The 17,714-nt window shown below is 36.9% G+C and overlaps 1 protein-coding gene across 1 annotated transcript; it reads right to left on the reverse strand.

Moving 5' to 3' along the window:
- Window positions 1-890: 890 nt before the first annotated feature.
- LOC139853975 (3-oxoacyl-[acyl-carrier-protein] synthase I, chloroplastic-like) lies at window positions 891-14,929 on the reverse strand. Its single transcript, XM_071843311.1, has 9 exons — window positions 14,477-14,929; window positions 8,704-8,763; window positions 4,987-4,994; window positions 3,095-3,455; window positions 2,809-2,983; window positions 1,371-1,486; window positions 1,192-1,293; window positions 1,041-1,107; window positions 891-958 (listed from the first exon to the last, which is right to left on the reverse strand). The coding sequence occupies exons 1-9, from the start codon at window positions 14,927-14,929 to the stop codon at window positions 891-893; spliced, it is 1,410 nt and encodes a 469-aa protein (XP_071699412.1).
- Between the last annotated feature and the right edge of the window lie 2,785 nt (window positions 14,930-17,714).

A 17,714-nucleotide genomic window follows, 5' to 3' on the forward strand; every position in this document is an offset into this window, starting at 1 on the left:
GAACAGACAAAAAATGATGTCGCAGGAGCATATGTGACAAGATTGGCTCACTCGTGTGAGAAAATTCTGTCACACACATGGATGAAACTCAAACGCACGTGTGAGATCTCACCCGCACGGGTGAATCTCAACCGTACGTGTGAGATGACAACATGCCTATTTTAGCAGTTTTTTATTTTAGGTTATGCATTCCACCTCTAGCAGCAGCGGGAGTTCAAGGGTTTCTTCATGCTCGATCAAACCCTTGAAAACCCATGTTCCTCTATTTAAAAATATTGAAACTATCATGTAATCGTTTCTCGTGAATAAAACATTTGATTTATGTTCTTCATTGTTATAATGTGGGTTTTATGCTTCCATGTTGTTACCAAATCGTTCTAGCTCATTATATGATCAAAGATTCAAGTGATCACGGAATCAACAGGATATTTGGATTATTCACCTAATTAATAGTGGACATGGATGATCTAAATGGATTCTAAAATGGGTAAGTTTTTAGAGAAACATTTTAGAGATTTCAGAGGCCATTTTACATGATAACACGTAGTGTCATCTGACACAACTACTTACGTAGATTTGTTTTTTGGATTTTAGGATTTATGGTACATGACATCACTAAATATAATTAAAGAATGTCATATATTTTTAAAATTTATATGATGTTATAATATGAGATATTAAAATATTTAAAACTAGCTCAATTAAAATCTTGTTGACTTAATGATAGATGTGAAAGATTTTCCAAACCATGTTAAAACAAAATATGACACTTAAATCCATAAACACATATTATCATCAAGTTACTTACATTGCACATTCTACAGTTGGTCAAATTTCATACACAACATGAATTTTTCCCAGTAATAAAGAAAATATTCTTGATCATGATATCAAGGTCTGAATGCAGAGAAGGCTATAACAGAGTTGTGTCCTCCAAAACCGAACGAATTTGATATGGCTATATAAAAAATATGGTTACTTCAGTAATCTTATATATGTATGGAAAACAAATGAAGAAGATATAAAAACGATTAACTCACCAACATCGATTTCATGTTGTTGTTTTTCATTTGCAACGATGTCAAATTCTACTACAGATTCAAGATTCTGCAATTATAACAAAGATACATGAGATTTATAATTACAGCTAAGAATGAGATATGACTAATTAGGATTCAGAGTATTACTTACGAATTGATTAATAGTAGGATGCAACCATCCTGTTTGAATTGCTTTAATTGTAGCAATTACTTCCATACCTCCGGCTGCTGCTAAACAATGTCCGATTATAGACTGAAACATAAACAAAAAAAAATCCAATATGAAATAGAGTTTATGCTGTTAATATCGACAATCACGAAAAATCTTACCTTGGTGGAATTAACTTTAATTGTTTTATTGGACTTAAATACTTCGTTGATAGCCTTTGCCTCGGCCACATCCCCCACCACAGTAGAAGTTCCATGTGCATTAATGTAGCTTACTTAATAAGACGATTTTGTTTTGAGAATAACATAATATTTGTTCTTTTTCTTCATATATTAAACACTTAAAACACAAGATACTAATATATATATATATATATATATATATATATATATATATATATATATATATATATATATATATATATATATATATATATATATATATTTGTTTGTATTAATACGAATGTGCAGGAGTTTGGCACTCCATATCTTAATATCACGTCGTGTGAGTTTGGTTTAGATTGTACGAAGGTTAACATTTATAATGAGTTTTGATTTTGTGCGTCTTTAATATGTGTTGTTTCGTTCCTAAACTTTTCTTTTTTGTCTCAATTTGATTTTTGTTGAATTTTGGGGGTTTGAATCTTATTTTAATTGTTGAGAAAGAGATTGATTGTGTAAGAGGTTAATTAGAGATGCATCGGCAAGATCGAAGAATATAATTAGTGGCTTTTGGATAATTTTGGGGTAGAAGTTGAGAGGGTGATTAAATGAGAAAGGAAGAGAAAAAAATAACGAATATACTCCATGTGTTATGCATGTGAAAGGATTTAAAAAATTATTAACGTTCGTTGGTGATAGGGATTCCTCGCGTAATTTGTTAGAACACGAGGGCTCAACGGACGGGTGATATGAACATGGATGAGAGTGTGAACGTGATACGTGATAGATTTGAAAATAGGGGTTGTACGGACCGTACGGTTCATCCATGACCAATATGGTTATAGTTGTGTATGCATGTATGCATTTGGTCATGCATCCAAGTTCAATTAGTGTTATCTAGTTAATTAGTAGCAGTAGAATTATTGTGAAGTGCCACGTTCCCATTTCCTTAGTGCATACTTGTAGTTCTAATATTTGCAAGTAACTATTAGGTAAACCTTTATTTATTATAAATATGTTTTGCTTCATTTGAAAGATATGAATGAAAAAGTGGATTCGTCAAAAGTCTTTCTTAATCTTGTTTATCGATAGATTGACCATCTTGAATCGGTCTTTATCATCGAACTTAAAGATCAACTCAAATAGACCGTATCAACGGGGCTGTACACATAACAAGGACTCTCGACATAATTTTTTCTGATATTTATAATTTATATAGTAATTGGATATGTTTAGGATAACTACTTTTTGGTTAATATTTGACGGCTGAAATTGGACAGGATATTGATAGGAATAATCACGCCATCTAATTTGTGTAAATGGTTTGGTGGTTGTAAACAAGTTCAATTATGTTCTAATTTGTGTAAATTTGGTAATTGATTGTTTTAATAGTTTCACGTCTTTAAATTACTATATAATTAAGAAAAAAAGTAAAGTACCTCCTCTACCGAGACACCTGCATTCACAAGGCAGTTTTGCATACAAGATGAAACACCAAACCCATCTGGTCGCGGATTAGTTATATGATAAGCATCACAATTCAAGGAACCTCCTAAGAATTCAGAAAATATCGGTGCATCCCTTTTCATAGCATGTTCTAAACTCTCCATCACCTACCAAAGAACCACATAGATAAATAAGTTTAATAAATAATATGAACTACAAAAATGTATTATTACAAGTGCTCCATATTTGGTGAAAACATGTTCAGGTGATAAGGTTACCAGAACTCCAGCACCTTCACCTACGACAAACCCATCTCTATCTTTGTCCCATGGTCTGGAAGCTGTTTTGGGTTCATCATTTCTTGTGGATAATGCTCTAGTAGCTGAAAGAGATGCCACACCAAAGTTACTAAACGAATCATCAGTACCTCCAGCGATCATCAAATCAGCTTCCCCTCCACGAATATGATTTGCAGCAGCACATAAGCAATAGTTAGATGTCGCACACACAGCTGAAATCGTGTAGTTTGGTCCCATAAATCCAAGAGTAGTAGCAAGTATGGCTCCCGCCTTATTTGCATTAAAAGAACGCAAACAAGCTGGAATTTTAAGATAACCACTCTCTACCAAAGAATCCCAACTATTTGACAATACTGTCGGAGATATGAAGAACTTTAAACAATTAGAGGGAAGATTCCAGGAAACTCACACGAAGCTTCCACGAAGTTGTTAGGAAACTCACACGAAGCTTCTACGAAGTTGTTAGGAAACTCACATGTAGCTTCCACGAAGTTGTGAGGAAATTCACATGTAGCTTCCACGAAGATGTCAGGAAACTCACATGTAGCCTCCATGAAGCTGTCAGGAAACTCACATGAAGCTTCAAGGAATTGTTTTTAGCTTACTCCTTAAATCATTCTATAAATAGACCCTCTTGTAACTCATTGTAAACACACCACAAATATTCAGTAAATACATTCTCTAGTTGGTCCGTGGACTAAAGCAATCACAACGATTGCATATAACCACGTTATCTCTTGTGTCGATTTACATTTCTTGCATTTATAATCTTTCGTTCATTAAGTGGGATAGTAATCTTGTAGAATTACTATCGGTGAGTGATCTTTTTGAATCACTTGCGTTGTTTTGGGTCCTAATATCCTTACAACTGGTATCAGAGCTCAAGGTTTCGACTTTGGGTACGATTGCGGAAGACGGAAAGTTTAGAATCGACCGATTCGATGGGAGAGACTTTGGCTTTTGGAAGATGCAAATTGAAGATTACTTGTATCAAAAGAAGCTACATCAACCTCTGTTAGAGACCAAGCCCGAAAGCATGAGCGATGCCGATTGGACGCTTTTGGATCGTCAAGCTTTAGGTGCGATTCGTCTTTCACTGTTAAGAACGTTGCATGCAACGTTGTGAATGAGAAGACGACGTTTGCTTGCTTGAAAGCACTCTCTAACATGTATGAGAAACCTACCGCTTCTAATAAGGTTTTTCTCATGCGACAATTGTTCAATACGAAGATGAAGGAAGGTACGAGTGCAACGAATCATATCAACGAGTTCAACAACATCATATCGAGGTTAGCATCGGTAGATATTTTGTTTGATGATGAGTTAAAGGCACTAATCTTGCTTTCATCATTACCGGAAAGTTGGTCTGGTACGGTTACCGCAGTTAGTAGCTCTACGGGAACTACTAAGCTAGCATTTGAAGGAATAAGGGATTTGATTCTTGGTGAAGATACTCGTAGGAGAAACTTGGGGGAATCGACATCCGGTTCCTTGTTAAGTACCGACAACCGTGGTAGGAAATTTGATCGCGGTGAGAAGAAGGGTAGAAAGAAGTCTAAGAAGAGGTATCCATCGAAAGATAAAAGTGAAGCTGTTTGTTGGGGTTGCAATCAAAAAGGGCACTTTCAAAGGAATTGTAAAAATGGTCCGGCGAAAGGTGTGAACTTGACCGCGGAAGAAAGTGATGATACACTTTTATATAGTGTTGAAAATTCTATGGAGTCTTGGATTTTGGATTCGGGAGCTTCGTTTCATGCTACTCATGTCAAAAGCATTATGAAGAACTTCCGTTCATATCAAGGCAAGGTAAGATTGGCGGACGACAAACAACTCAATATAGAGGGCATTGGAGATGTTGTATTGAAGACTACTCTTGGCTCTAATTGGACCTTGAAAAATGTAAGGTACATTCCTAAATTAAAAAGGAAACTTATTTCGGTTAGTCAATTAGATGATGAAGGTAACGCGGTTACTTTTGAAAACCGCCGATGGAAGGTGGTTAAGGGTAGTTGTGTAGTGGCTCGTGGACATAAAAGGGGAACTCTTTATATGGTTGAAGTGTTTGATGAAGACACGGTGGTTGCTACAGTTAATGTTGAGTCCGAATCAACTATATGGCACCGAAGACTCGGGCATATGAGTGAGAAGGGAATGAAGATGCTTGTTTCGAGTGGGAGAATTCCGGATTTGAAAAAGGTAGAACTTGGGTTTTGCGAACCATGTGTATATGGGAAGAAAAAGAAGGTGACTTTTGGGAAATCAGGGAATGCACCTAAGTTAGAGAAATTGGAGCTCGTTCATACGGATATGTTTGGTCCAACCAATGTAGAATCACATGGAGGTTCTCGCTATTATGTCACCTTCATTGACGACTCCACTCGAAAGGTATGGGTTTATTTTCTTAAAGCTAAATCCGATGTATTTAATACTTTTGTGAAGTGGAAAGCTATGGTAGAAAATGAGACTAATTTGAAAGTCAAGTGCTTGAAATTGGATAATGGAAGGGAATATGGTAGTCTTGAGTTTAAAGACCATTGTGCAAAGCTCGGTATTAGAATGTTGAAAATGGTACCGGAGACACCGCAACACAATGGGGTCGCCGAACGAATGAATCGTACGTTAAATGAAAGGGCTAAGAGTATGAGACTACATGCCGGTTTGCCTAAGATGTTTTGGGCAGATGCGGCTAATACGGCGGCTTATTTGATAAACAGGGGACCCTCAACACCGTTGGGTTTTCGAATTCTCGAGGAAGAATGGCAAGGTAAGAAGGTGAGTTATAATCACCTTAGGATCTTTGGGTGTAATGTTTATGTGAAGACCAAAGATGCGGATAGAGACAAGCTTGAAGCTAAGTCAAAGAAGTGTATTTTCGTAGGCTACGGGTTAGATGAAATGGGCTATTGTTGTTGGGATAATGAGGCTAGAAAAGTAATTCGTTCTCGCGATGTTACTTTTGATGAAGATTCGGTCTATGGCAAATCGGAAAAGGGGAGTCCTAAACCGGGTCATGTTACTTTTGACGATGTTTCTATTGATGATCTTACATGTTCTAGTTGGAGTACGGGAAACAATGAATTACCAACAAACGGTGAGGCGTCAGAAAATGCTAATGATGGGGATGGTTCGGAAAGCGGTGATGATTCCGAACATAGTGCGAGTTCTAGTGACGAGGAGGACACAAATGAAACCGATCCAACCATTTCGGTTGCTCCTACACTAAGACGCTCGACTAGAGTGCCCAAACCTAATCCTAGGTATTCTCCATCAGCAAACTACTTGCTCTATACCGAGAATGGTGAACCCAAAAGTTACTTTGAGGCAAGAAAGACAAAAGAATCCATACAATGGGAGCTTGCCATGAAAGAAGAGATGGGGTCACTTGAGAAGAATAAAACTTGGTCACTAGTAAAGTTACCTCATGATAAAAGGGCGTTGCAAAGTAAATGGGTGTATCGAATCAAGAATGAGTTGGATGGCAAGAAAAGGTACAAGGCTCGTTTGGTGGTTAAAGGCTTTCAACAAAAGAAAGGAGTTGACTACCAAGAGATATTTTCACCGGTGGTGAAGATGACTACTATTCGTTTGGTACTTTCTATGGTTGCATCCGAGGACTTACATCTAGAGCAACTAGATGTGAAGACCGCATTCTTACATGGTAACCTTGATGAAGAGATCTATATGAGGCAACCCGAGGGCTTTGAGGTAAAGGGTAAAGAGAAGTGGGTTTGTAAGCTAAAGAAAAGTTTGTATGGATTGAAGCAAGCACCTCGGCAATGGTACTTAAAGTTTGACGAGTTTATGAAGAAGATTGGTTTCTTAAGATGTGAAGCGGATCACTGTTGCTACTTGAAGAAATTCAAGTCTTCTTATATAATCTTATTATTGTATGTTGATGACATGTTACTTGCAGGTTCCAACATGTCAGAAATCAACAGGTTGAAGGGATTACTATCCCATGAGTTCGAGATGAAAGATCTTGGTGGTGCTAGGCAAATACTTGGCATGAGTATTGTCCGTGATCGTGTGAAGGGTACTCTATACTTGTCTCAATCCAAATATATTGAGAAAGTTGTAGAGAGGTTTAACATGGAAAATTCAAAAGCTCGTTCTATGCCTTTGGGTAGCACGATAAAGCTATCGAAAAGTCAATCACATAAAACAGAAGAAGACAAAATGGAGATGGAAAAGGTTCCATATGCATCGGCCGTGGGTAGTGTTATGTATGCCATGGTTTGTACAAGACCTGATATTACTCATGCAGTGGGAGTTGTAATTCGTTATATGTCTAATCCGGGGAATGAGCATTGGGAAGCGGTTAAATGGTTACTTCGTTATTTGAAAGGTACTTCTAATATGGGATTGTGCTTCTCTAAAAGCAATGTCATACTTAGAGGTTATGTGGATGCTAATTTGGGTGGATGTGACGATTCGAGAAAAAGCACTACGGGTTATGTTTTCACAATAGGAAAGACGGCGGTTAGTTGGATGTCTCGACTACGAAAGAGTGTTGCTTTGTCAACCACCGAGGCCGAATATATGGCTATTGCAGAAGCTTCTAAAGAGCTTGTTTGGTTGAAAAACTTCTTAGGTGAGTTGGGTAAAAGACAAGACTATTGCGTCTTGAATTGTGATAATCAAAGTGCGGTTCATCTTGGGAAGAATCCGGTGTTTCATAGTCGTACGAAACACATCAATATAAGGTATCATTTTATTCGACAACATATAAGTGATGGTACTTTATTATTGGAGAAAATCCTTGGTACGAAGAATCATGCTGATATGTTTACTAAGGTTGTTACGATAGAGAAATTGAGGTTTTGCATTAGCTCAATTGGTCTTATAATGAATTGATGAGAGAAGACCCCAACTAGAGAATTAGAGAGTTAATATTTCAATTCTAACAAGTAGTGTTGAAGATCTTGTATCGAAAGTCTGCTCATCCGAAGTATGTGTTGAGTGTGCGTGTCCCAAATGGAGTTTGGCGGTATAATGGTGGTTTAACGTTCTTGGTTAGATCGTTGATATTTTGGGTTGACGAAGCTTGGGTTTGTTCAAAGTCTCCAAGTGGGAGATTGTTGGAGATATGGAGAACTTTAAACAATTAGAGGGAAGATTCCAGGAAACTCACACGAAGCTTCCACGAAGTTGTTAGGAAACTCACACGAAGCTTCTATGAAGTTGTTAGGAAACTCACATGTAGCTTCCACGGAGTTGTGAGGAAATTCACATGTAGCTTCCACGAAGCTGTCAGGAAACTCACATGTAGCCTCCATGAAGCTGTCAGGAAACTCACATGAAGCTTCAAGGAATTATCTTTAGCTTACTCCTTAAATCATTCTATAAATAGACCCTCTTGTAACTCATTGTAAACACACCACAAATATTCAGTAAATACATTCTCTAGTTGGTCTGTGGACTAAAGCAATCACAACGATTGCATATAACCACGTTATCTCTTGTGTCGATTTACATTTCTTGCATTTATAATCTTTCGTTCATTAAGTGGGTTAGTAATCTTGTAGAATTACTATCGGTGAGTGATCTTGTTGAATCACTTGCGTTGTTTTGGGTCCTAATATCCTTACAAATATGGAGAGAGTTCCCAATCCTGATCCAAGAATTACACCAGAGCGTTCCTTTTTTATCTACAAACATCATACATTACCGTAACCAATATCGAAACTAGTATGGGGAGGGGGTGCCCAGCCACTCGTAACTATGTTAGTGCATTTAATACTCGCATGAAATTCTATTTTAAAGATGAAAAAGTGAAGTTTCATATTCGAAATTTGAAGTTGGAAATTGAAACTTGGAGTTACAGGAGGTTAAGATGACGTTTCTTTTATGTATTTTTTTGAAACTCTTTACCAATATTATAAATACAATTTAACTCCTCAAGTTAATATATAGTGTTGGTTAGTGATCCAATGATAATATTCAAATCTTTGTTTTGATGACACCAAGTCTTATGTGCTTAAAAAGAGTATAGAACAACACAAGTTCACGAGCCTACACGATCTCTAGCAAACGTCCAATGTACATAATAAACAAGTCAAAAGAGTCATTTGAAAAACTCTGGATGAGCACGACTGTCCACCGTCAACCGCAGGTCTGACCGTGGATGTCCTATACCTTGGTTATGAGGAACAAGGTGCACGGTCGACTCCACGGTCAACCGTGGGTAGACCGGAGTTTTCATTGTCCGAATTTTTGATCAAATAAAATTTGACCACTTCGGGGCATCTATAATTTATAAAATTTGTTTTAACATGCTTACAATAGTTGCCTTCTTCATATCCAAATGAGTTTTGATCACTAAAACGCTAATATTGGCTAATCACACCTAATGACGTCTTAATGACACATTAGCTTGTGATCAATGTTAAACACAGAAATGTTGCTAAATGTATTTTTGTAAAGCCATCCTATTTAAATCTAAAATAAATATAGACATGATTAAGATGGTCATTAAAGTCTCAATTAAAGAGATGCTCTCCACTTGATTAATTCTTACGCATTACTTACATGCTTAATATGTGATTAGTGTAACTTCCCAAAAGTCTTGATGTAAAACAAATGGGTTTTATTTGGAGGGTTGCAAGTAACAAATGAATGCATATACTTGCAAATCAAATGTTGAAAAAAGCCTTGAAGACTTGTGATATGAAGTTTGAAAGCTTGTGGTTGTCAAAGGATCAAAATTCTGCATTTGCCATAAAGAGAAATTACTGACACACTACTAGTACAATGAGACTTTCCTCTTTTAAGCCAATGTCAACTTCCAAGAATACATCCAAGATAAAAGGTGTAATGCAGGTTTTTTCATATGTTTTTGGCTTCTAATTACATCAATCCAATAAGGGAAAATGATAAAGTTAAAGGTCTCAAACGGCTACAAATTCAGTGGTCAGAGACCTGCATGGTCGACCCACGGTTGACCATGAGGTGAGCCGCATGTATATGGGTTTGATTTTCTCTTGCCTATAAAAGTCAAGCCTTGGAGCATTTAAAGACTCACCTCTTGCACTTACATTTTCATATATTTACTGATATCATTCAAATACTATTGTAATCTATTTAGAGTAATCTACTTAGTTCTGAGTTTACTTGTAAACTATCTTCTTAAAGGGATCTAGTAGATAGTTGAGGTTTCACTAAGTTGGAGCATTAAGATCTTGTGGTAAGAGCATTTGATGATTGTGAATTCTTCAAAAGGATGTAAGGTCTCATAAGTTGCGGCTTATCGAGGAGCTAGTGTTGTATCCGAACACTCCACCGAGTTTGGAGTATCGTACTGAAATTAACTCTCAATTCGTTAGAATTGAGGAGTGGAATAAGGAAGATTAGTTAACATCTTTCTGAACCATTATAAATCTCCGTGTTTGTTCTCTTATCCCTTATCTTTGCATTTACTTTACTTGTTAACAAACATATCAAATCACACAATAGCTATCACAATTTCTAAATCAAAAAAATTTGTAAAAATCAACTAAGTAACTATTCACCCCCTCTAGTTACTTACATATAGTATTCTTAGGAGTGCGAAGAAGAGTTAAAAACGAATTGGTCTACTTTCTATGCGACGTCTTCGGCTAGAATCGGATTTCGACTTTCGATGCACAATAATGTTACCTACAACATTGTGGGTGAAATCATAACCGCAGGGTTGATTGCGGCATTATCTAACATGTATGAAAAGCTATCTGCTTTGAACAAAGTTTTCTTGATACCGTAATTGGTAAATGCTAGGATGATGGAGGGTCCCTCAACGACAGATCATGTTAACGAGTTTAATTTGATTATAACTTGGTTGGAATCGGTTAATATTAAATTCGATGATGAGCTTGAGCCATTGTTTTTCTTATCTTCGTTACCGATAGTTGGGCTGGTACTGTGACGGCGGTTATTGGATCATCCAGAACTACTAAGCTCACTTTTGAAGGGATATGTGGTTTGATTCTTAGCAAAGGTATTCGAAGAAAGGATTCGAGTGAGAGTTCGAGTTCGGTTCTAAGTGTTAGTCTGGGAAGATCTAGGTCAGGGAGTCCATCAAGAAGTAAAAATGTGGTGTGTTGGAATTGTCAACAAGTTGGTCACTATAAGTCAAAGTGCTCGAGTCTTAAGTCAGGTAATAGCTTGGTGACCAAGGTAATCGAGAATGCGTTGATGTGCCAAGAGGAGGTTCTTGACGAATCTTGGGTTTAGATTCGGGTGTCTCTTATCATGGTACCCCGTACATGAACGAGATGGTGAATTTTAAGGGTTATTCCAGTAGGTTTCAAGTTGAGAATGGGAGTACTCTTGATATTGAGAGTATTGATGATCTCGTGGTTAGACACTTGGATTATGCTTAGATCTTGAGGAACGTGAGGTTCATCCCCAAGCTCACGAGAAGATTAATCTCGGTTGGGCAATTGGATGCTGATAGGTGTCATGTTCTATTTGGGGATCAAAGGTAGATAGTGTTTAAAGGAGGTTATGTTATTGCTCGCAGCTATAAGACGAAAACCACGAAAACCACGTATATGGTTGGTGTTCCTTTTGAGGAATTGCTAGGTGGTTTTGTAAGTGCTAAAAATCCTGGTGGTTTAATGCTTTCCGAGATTGTTGAGAGGTCTAGTTTGAGTGGGAGCTCAAATGAAGTCGAAACTAGTGAAGATTCCGGTCGAATTGGGTACATTAGAGTCTTCATTACTTTGGGTAGATCTTCTCTAATGGAAACTTTGTTGTGATCGACTGATGATGATCAACAAGAGGTTTTCTAGGAGTCACGGTTAATACTACATCCATACAATGTGTATTGAGTTGGGGGTAAAAAATCATGTTTGTCAAAATTCGTGCACATATATGTGGTCGGTGTCCATGTGTTCGTTCTACCTATGGGTTTATTCTTTATTGGAAAGTTAAACCAAGTGAATGGTATTGTGTACGGGTGGATTGCTTGGGCAATGGGGGCGATTAGGTTGGGTCGGGATCAAATGACACGATATCTCCTAAACTAAGGAGATAGGTGGCACATCCAAAGAGAGGTTCTTGGTCCCAAGCTAGTAACATAAAGATCGAATTATAGGTCAACGGTATTTTTTTGGTGTCGAATGACTTCATTTGCTTGTGTAGTTAACGAGTGAAGTGCAGCGTGATTTGCTTGCAAATTCGATGGTATGAAAAGGAGTGTGTTATTAGTGGGTCGGGTTGTTATCATGGGATGAAAAACAAGGTAAAGTTTGGTGTTGTTTAACGTCTCTTTGAGTGGGAGATTGTTAGGATTGTGAAGACGAGTTAAACACGAATTGATTTCTGAGCTGGAGTCCGATCACGACAGGGATGGACATGGTCGCAACCCGGATACGTAGGCAAATCGAAAAGTTGATGGAAACATGGCCACCGCGATCGGGATGGATTATATCGCAACCGAGATGTGTCTGCGGCCAGAATAGGATTTGGACTATGAGTTCGCGTGTGCTTCGAATTCGTTGTTCGTTTTGCATTATAAATACCTTCATATGTAACCTGTAACGTATTCCTACGAAATTCGATGAAAAAATACTCTTTGGTTGGCCGAGGATTAAAGTAATCAAGTTTGATTACATATAACCTCGTTAAATTCTTGTGTTTTTACGTTTTTGTAGTTTTTTCGTGTTCATCACATATATTCATTTATTGTCAGTGAGTTTGATAACTTAGAGTTATCAAGTCTTGTTAGGGCTCACCTAGTCATTCCGAGCAAGTATACGAATTAACATACCATTTTAACCCTACATAGATATCATTTCATGAGAAGCTAGAATGTCAGTAGATTTTGCATATCATTCCACCTGAATTCTACTCCCATCTTGGTAAGTTTCGGTTTATGTTTTTGAGGATTTGGTTTGAATTAGTGGGTTTGTGGTTGGCGGTGTTGTTTGTTGAAACCAGGTGTCTTCTGGTGGTCGGAATCCGCCTGTGACCACCATGGGCGTTTGACTGATGCTAGTGGCGTTTTGTTGCTTTTGGCCGGCGTCTGCTTTTGGTGGTTGTGGGTGGTTCCAAACCAGAGCTGTGGTGGTTGTTAGACGGCTGTGTGAGGTTGCCGATGACGGATGACGTTGTTGGCGGCCTTTTTCTGACTGTCTGGAGCCTAACGGCGGCTGGATTCTGTTGGTGACTGCTGGTGGCAGGTGGCGGTCACCGGCGGGAACCGGCTTCTGGTTTTCGGCTTCTGGTGGATGCGGGTTTGTTAATGTCCTCTGAAAATTCGGCGATGATAGATGTGTCTCTATTGGTTTGACGTCGTAATTTGTATTGTTCGGTTGCTGTTCCGCTGTTGTGTTCATGCCTCTCCCGTAGTCGAGTCTATTCGGGTGGACTCGATGTCGTTGACGGCGTGTGTTGACTTTGTCAACCATGGTAAATTGATGTTTTTTGAAGTAGTTCTCTCGGGATCCTTTTTTCCGCTCGAACGGGGATTTGATCTTACTTGACGAGCATGTGGTTCTCTGGTTAGGAGTATTATGTGGTTCTTCGGTGCGAGAGGTTATTTTGATTTGCAGGCCTCGGGTTAGGTGCTGCTGGAGTGCCCGGTGTTCATTTTGGTGTGCGGCTTTCGAGTTGTGTTGATTGCGATGTTGGATACGTGTCCGGTTTTATATAGTTTTAGATTTAGGTTTGGTGGTCATCCGCTTGTAATGTCATTTTCATTTTCAACGTGATCGCTCTCTTTCAATCAATGTTCTCGTCAAATGTTTGTAGGACGATTAGAGCGAGCCCTTTCAATTTCAATCAGTGTCGTTTGTATGCACTACCGGATCTTTACGATCTTTATATATATATTAATATTTTCGCCGTAAAAAAAAAAAAAAAAAGTAGATTTTGCATATAATCAATTATTTAAGCCTCAAATGTTAGTTTAGTATATTTAATGATAGTTTTTAACATCAAAAACCTTTTTTCTAGAATAATGAAATATATGTTTAATTTTTCTTAAAGGCGGTTAGGAGTATGACAGTCCAAATGTGATGTCGGAACCTACTCATCCGATCATTTCCTTGGACAAACCATTATAGCCCTATCCCTAAAGAAATATGTTTTACAGTTCATGAGAATCGAACTCGTGACCTTCTTTATGGGAAGTCAGGTCTCCAACAATACACCAACACCTTGCGTTTATATGTTTAATGTTTGAATAAGGTGTTATTTAATTTATATCTTAAAGAAACTCTCAGAATTAATTCTTGTAAGTCATGTATTAGTTTGTCATAAATTTTGTGTAAATTCAAACCATTTATCACTTTCAATTTTTAATGTTATGATTTTTTTTCCCTTTTGTTTGATATCCAACATTAAGGGACATGAATACATACAAGAAATTGAAATAGGAACCTTGGAACGTTGATGAACATCAAGGGAAGCAAGTTCAAGAGCTTTTTTGACAGAAACAATGGGATAACTCAGAAAATGATCAAGTCTCTCATCATCGTTTTCGTCAATATACTCATTTGCGTTGAAGTCGCGAATCTGACCACCAAACTTGGTGGGAAGCATTGAAGCATCAAATTTATCTATTAACGCGACTCTGTTTTCCCCATTTAAGAGTCTCTCGTAGAATGTATCGACATTGTTTCCAAGAAGCGAGATAACACCCATACCAATAATCACGACTCGCTTTTTTGGATCTTTTTGTCGTGATGGGGCACTAAGGGGGGCATTGAATGCTAAAACACGGCAGTGTTTGGTGTTTGTACGTTGTCGTGATTTGATATTTACGAGTAAAGACTTTTTACGCTCTGTGTACACCAAAAGAGGTGTGAACTGGAATAAAGCTTGAGCTTCCATTGTTGTCTACAGAGTTATCAAATGTTGCATGGTTTAACAATGGTGTTTACAGTGTTATGTCTTGAAAGCTTTACATAAGACTTGATAGTCAGTAAATGTATAGTGTACTGATGCATTTAAACCCAATAATTTCAGGGCGTCAGTTTGGACTTGCTAATTCTGTTATTTAGAAAATTTAAAGAATTGCAACGGAATAAGCAATTATTGATCTAATAATTTGAATAAACAGTTCTGTACTTTTTTTTTACTATATCTAATCTTGTTCGGAACAAGAACTGAAAAATAAGCTAGGGAGTTGATTAAACTGATAGCTTATTAATTGATGGTTAAAGTAGATGCGAAACAATTGTTGTTCACTTAGAAAAAAAAAAAAAAAAAAAGTTTGTGAAATGCTCCTAGTGAAATTCACATAATGATTACCTTTCGCAACGAAGAAAGGGTCCAATCTATAACTACGACTCTGATTCGATAGTTTTTTTTAAAGGAAAAATCACACACATCACTGTAAAGGAAAGGAATTAACTACGAAATATATATACAAAATATTGTCCTAAGCAGGATTCGAACACACAAGCCATCTCGATAGCGTTGGGCCAATAGCGCCTTGGTGGTGATTCTATAAGTTAGCTATATGTGCAGATACCAAAGAGCTAATGGCTTAGCGGTATCGAGGTCATCCTTACAACCTTGAGGTTGAGAGTTCGAGTCATGGGTAAGACATTTCGTGATGTATATATTCGTGTTAGTATTATATGGGTGTGTGAGTTTGTTTTTTAAAAAAAAAAGATATATTTGCAAACCATTTAGTGATGAGTAGTGTCCTAATAGTGGCCAATTATGAGAATAGTACTAGTGAAATGACCCGTAAAATCACGAGTTTGTTTAAACGAAACAATTTAATGACATGTTTTAGGTATTAGTGAATGTAAATGCTAAAGTCATTTAATTTAATGACCCGTTTAACTAAGAAACTTGTCACTGTTTTTACAAATATATAGAGACATGTATTTTCGCATACATATGTAACGTAATTAATTTCGTAAAAAGAATCCATATTTGAATATAATAATATAATTATTATAATTATAATTATAATTATAATTATTGTATTAAAAGTAAATAATAATAATAAAGTTCGCTCAAAGTTGAGTATTTATATTTATATTTTTAATAATAATAATAATAAGTATTAATAAATGCCTTTTAAATTTTATTAGAAAATTAAAATTACAATTTAGGAGTGATTAGTAATTTCTTTTATAAAAGATTTCGTATTTTTTTAATTAAATTAATATATAATTATGGCATTATCATTATGAAAGTTAAATGATAATTAGCTTAATGATAAATCATCATTTTAGAACTTTATATGACTATATAGAGAGATATACCTATACCTATTAAAATAATTTGAACAAGGTTCAGTCCAATTTAAAGAATATTATTTTTATACTTCATTCCTTCCTTTTTACACTTCATCTTCATCAAAACTTCTTTTCTTCCTTTTTACACTTCATCTTCATCAAAGTTCTTAATTTACCTCATTTATTACTCTTAATCAGTTATTACGTATTGAGTCGAATATAAGGAAAAAATTCACACTTATCCAACCTATTTTAAAACCAATAATTTATGTTAGGTCCACCCTAACTAACAATTTATGTCAGGCACAAGAAGGATGAATCGCTCCCGAAAAAGAATCTATTGATGCTCTCCCAATTGATTGGACCGTAGGTGCGAAGATTTACTTCACGGGCGAGGTCTCTGGTTCAAGTCCAGGATGGCCCAACTGCGCCAGGGAAAAGAATAGAAAGACGCATGGAGTGGAAATAAGACCATCTTTAACCCTCTCGGACGTGTTGGCGTGTTGCTGGGTGGGGGTGGGGTGCTTGATGAGTGTGCTGGTAAACTGCTGTTTAATGGGTGGCGTGCTGAGTGGCGTGTTGCTGGGTAGGAGTGAGGTATTTTTTATTTCTTTTTCATTTTTCTTATTGAAAAAATGACTTTAGTTTTTATTTTATTTAATTAGTTATACTATTATTTTGTATTTGTAAAATAACTAAAAAAATTTATTTAGTTTAATTAATTAATTATACTATAGTTAGACTAGAAGTATGATATCGGCTAAAAAGTCACGTTTTTACCCCGATATTAAGGCCCAAAAACAATAAAGTTCCAAACTTTATCGCCAAAATACCCGCTTCGTCGGTTAAAATTGAAGAACAAGTGATTACGAAGACAGTGCAAGAAGAATCAAGTAAATCGGAGCTAAAATGAAGATTCTAGAGCGAAAACGGTGAAAGACAAAAAATCAAGTTACGATCCAGCAAATCAGCAAGCCAAACGGCTTGCTAAACGGGCTGCCAAACGGCCTGCCTGGCTTGTAAATGGCCTGCCACACGCCCAGATCAAACGGGCACGTTAAACGGCCTGGACTGGCAAACGGCCCCTGCAAACGGCCTGCCAAACGGCCTGCCAGTCGTTTGCAGGCAAATTTTAAGCTTATTTAAAAAGTCTTTATCATTCATTCCAACACACACTTCAAATAACTTCTTTCTCTCTCTTGTACAATATTAGTCATACTCGCAAGGTCTTCGACTGCGTGCCGGAAAACTGTGACGACCCGGAAATTTCTGACCAAATTTAAACTTAATATTATTATGATTCCGACACGATAAGCAAAGTCTGTAATGTTGAGTCACAAAATTTTTGAACTGTTTACACTGATTCATTTGACCTTTGACTATTCCCGACGATTCACAAACAATTGTTTGTAAATAAAAAT

The sequence above is a fragment of the Rutidosis leptorrhynchoides genome, chromosome 6, assembly GCF_046630445.1.
Source record: "Rutidosis leptorrhynchoides isolate AG116_Rl617_1_P2 chromosome 6, CSIRO_AGI_Rlap_v1, whole genome shotgun sequence".
NCBI classification, from domain to species: domain Eukaryota; kingdom Viridiplantae; phylum Streptophyta; class Magnoliopsida; order Asterales; family Asteraceae; genus Rutidosis; species Rutidosis leptorrhynchoides.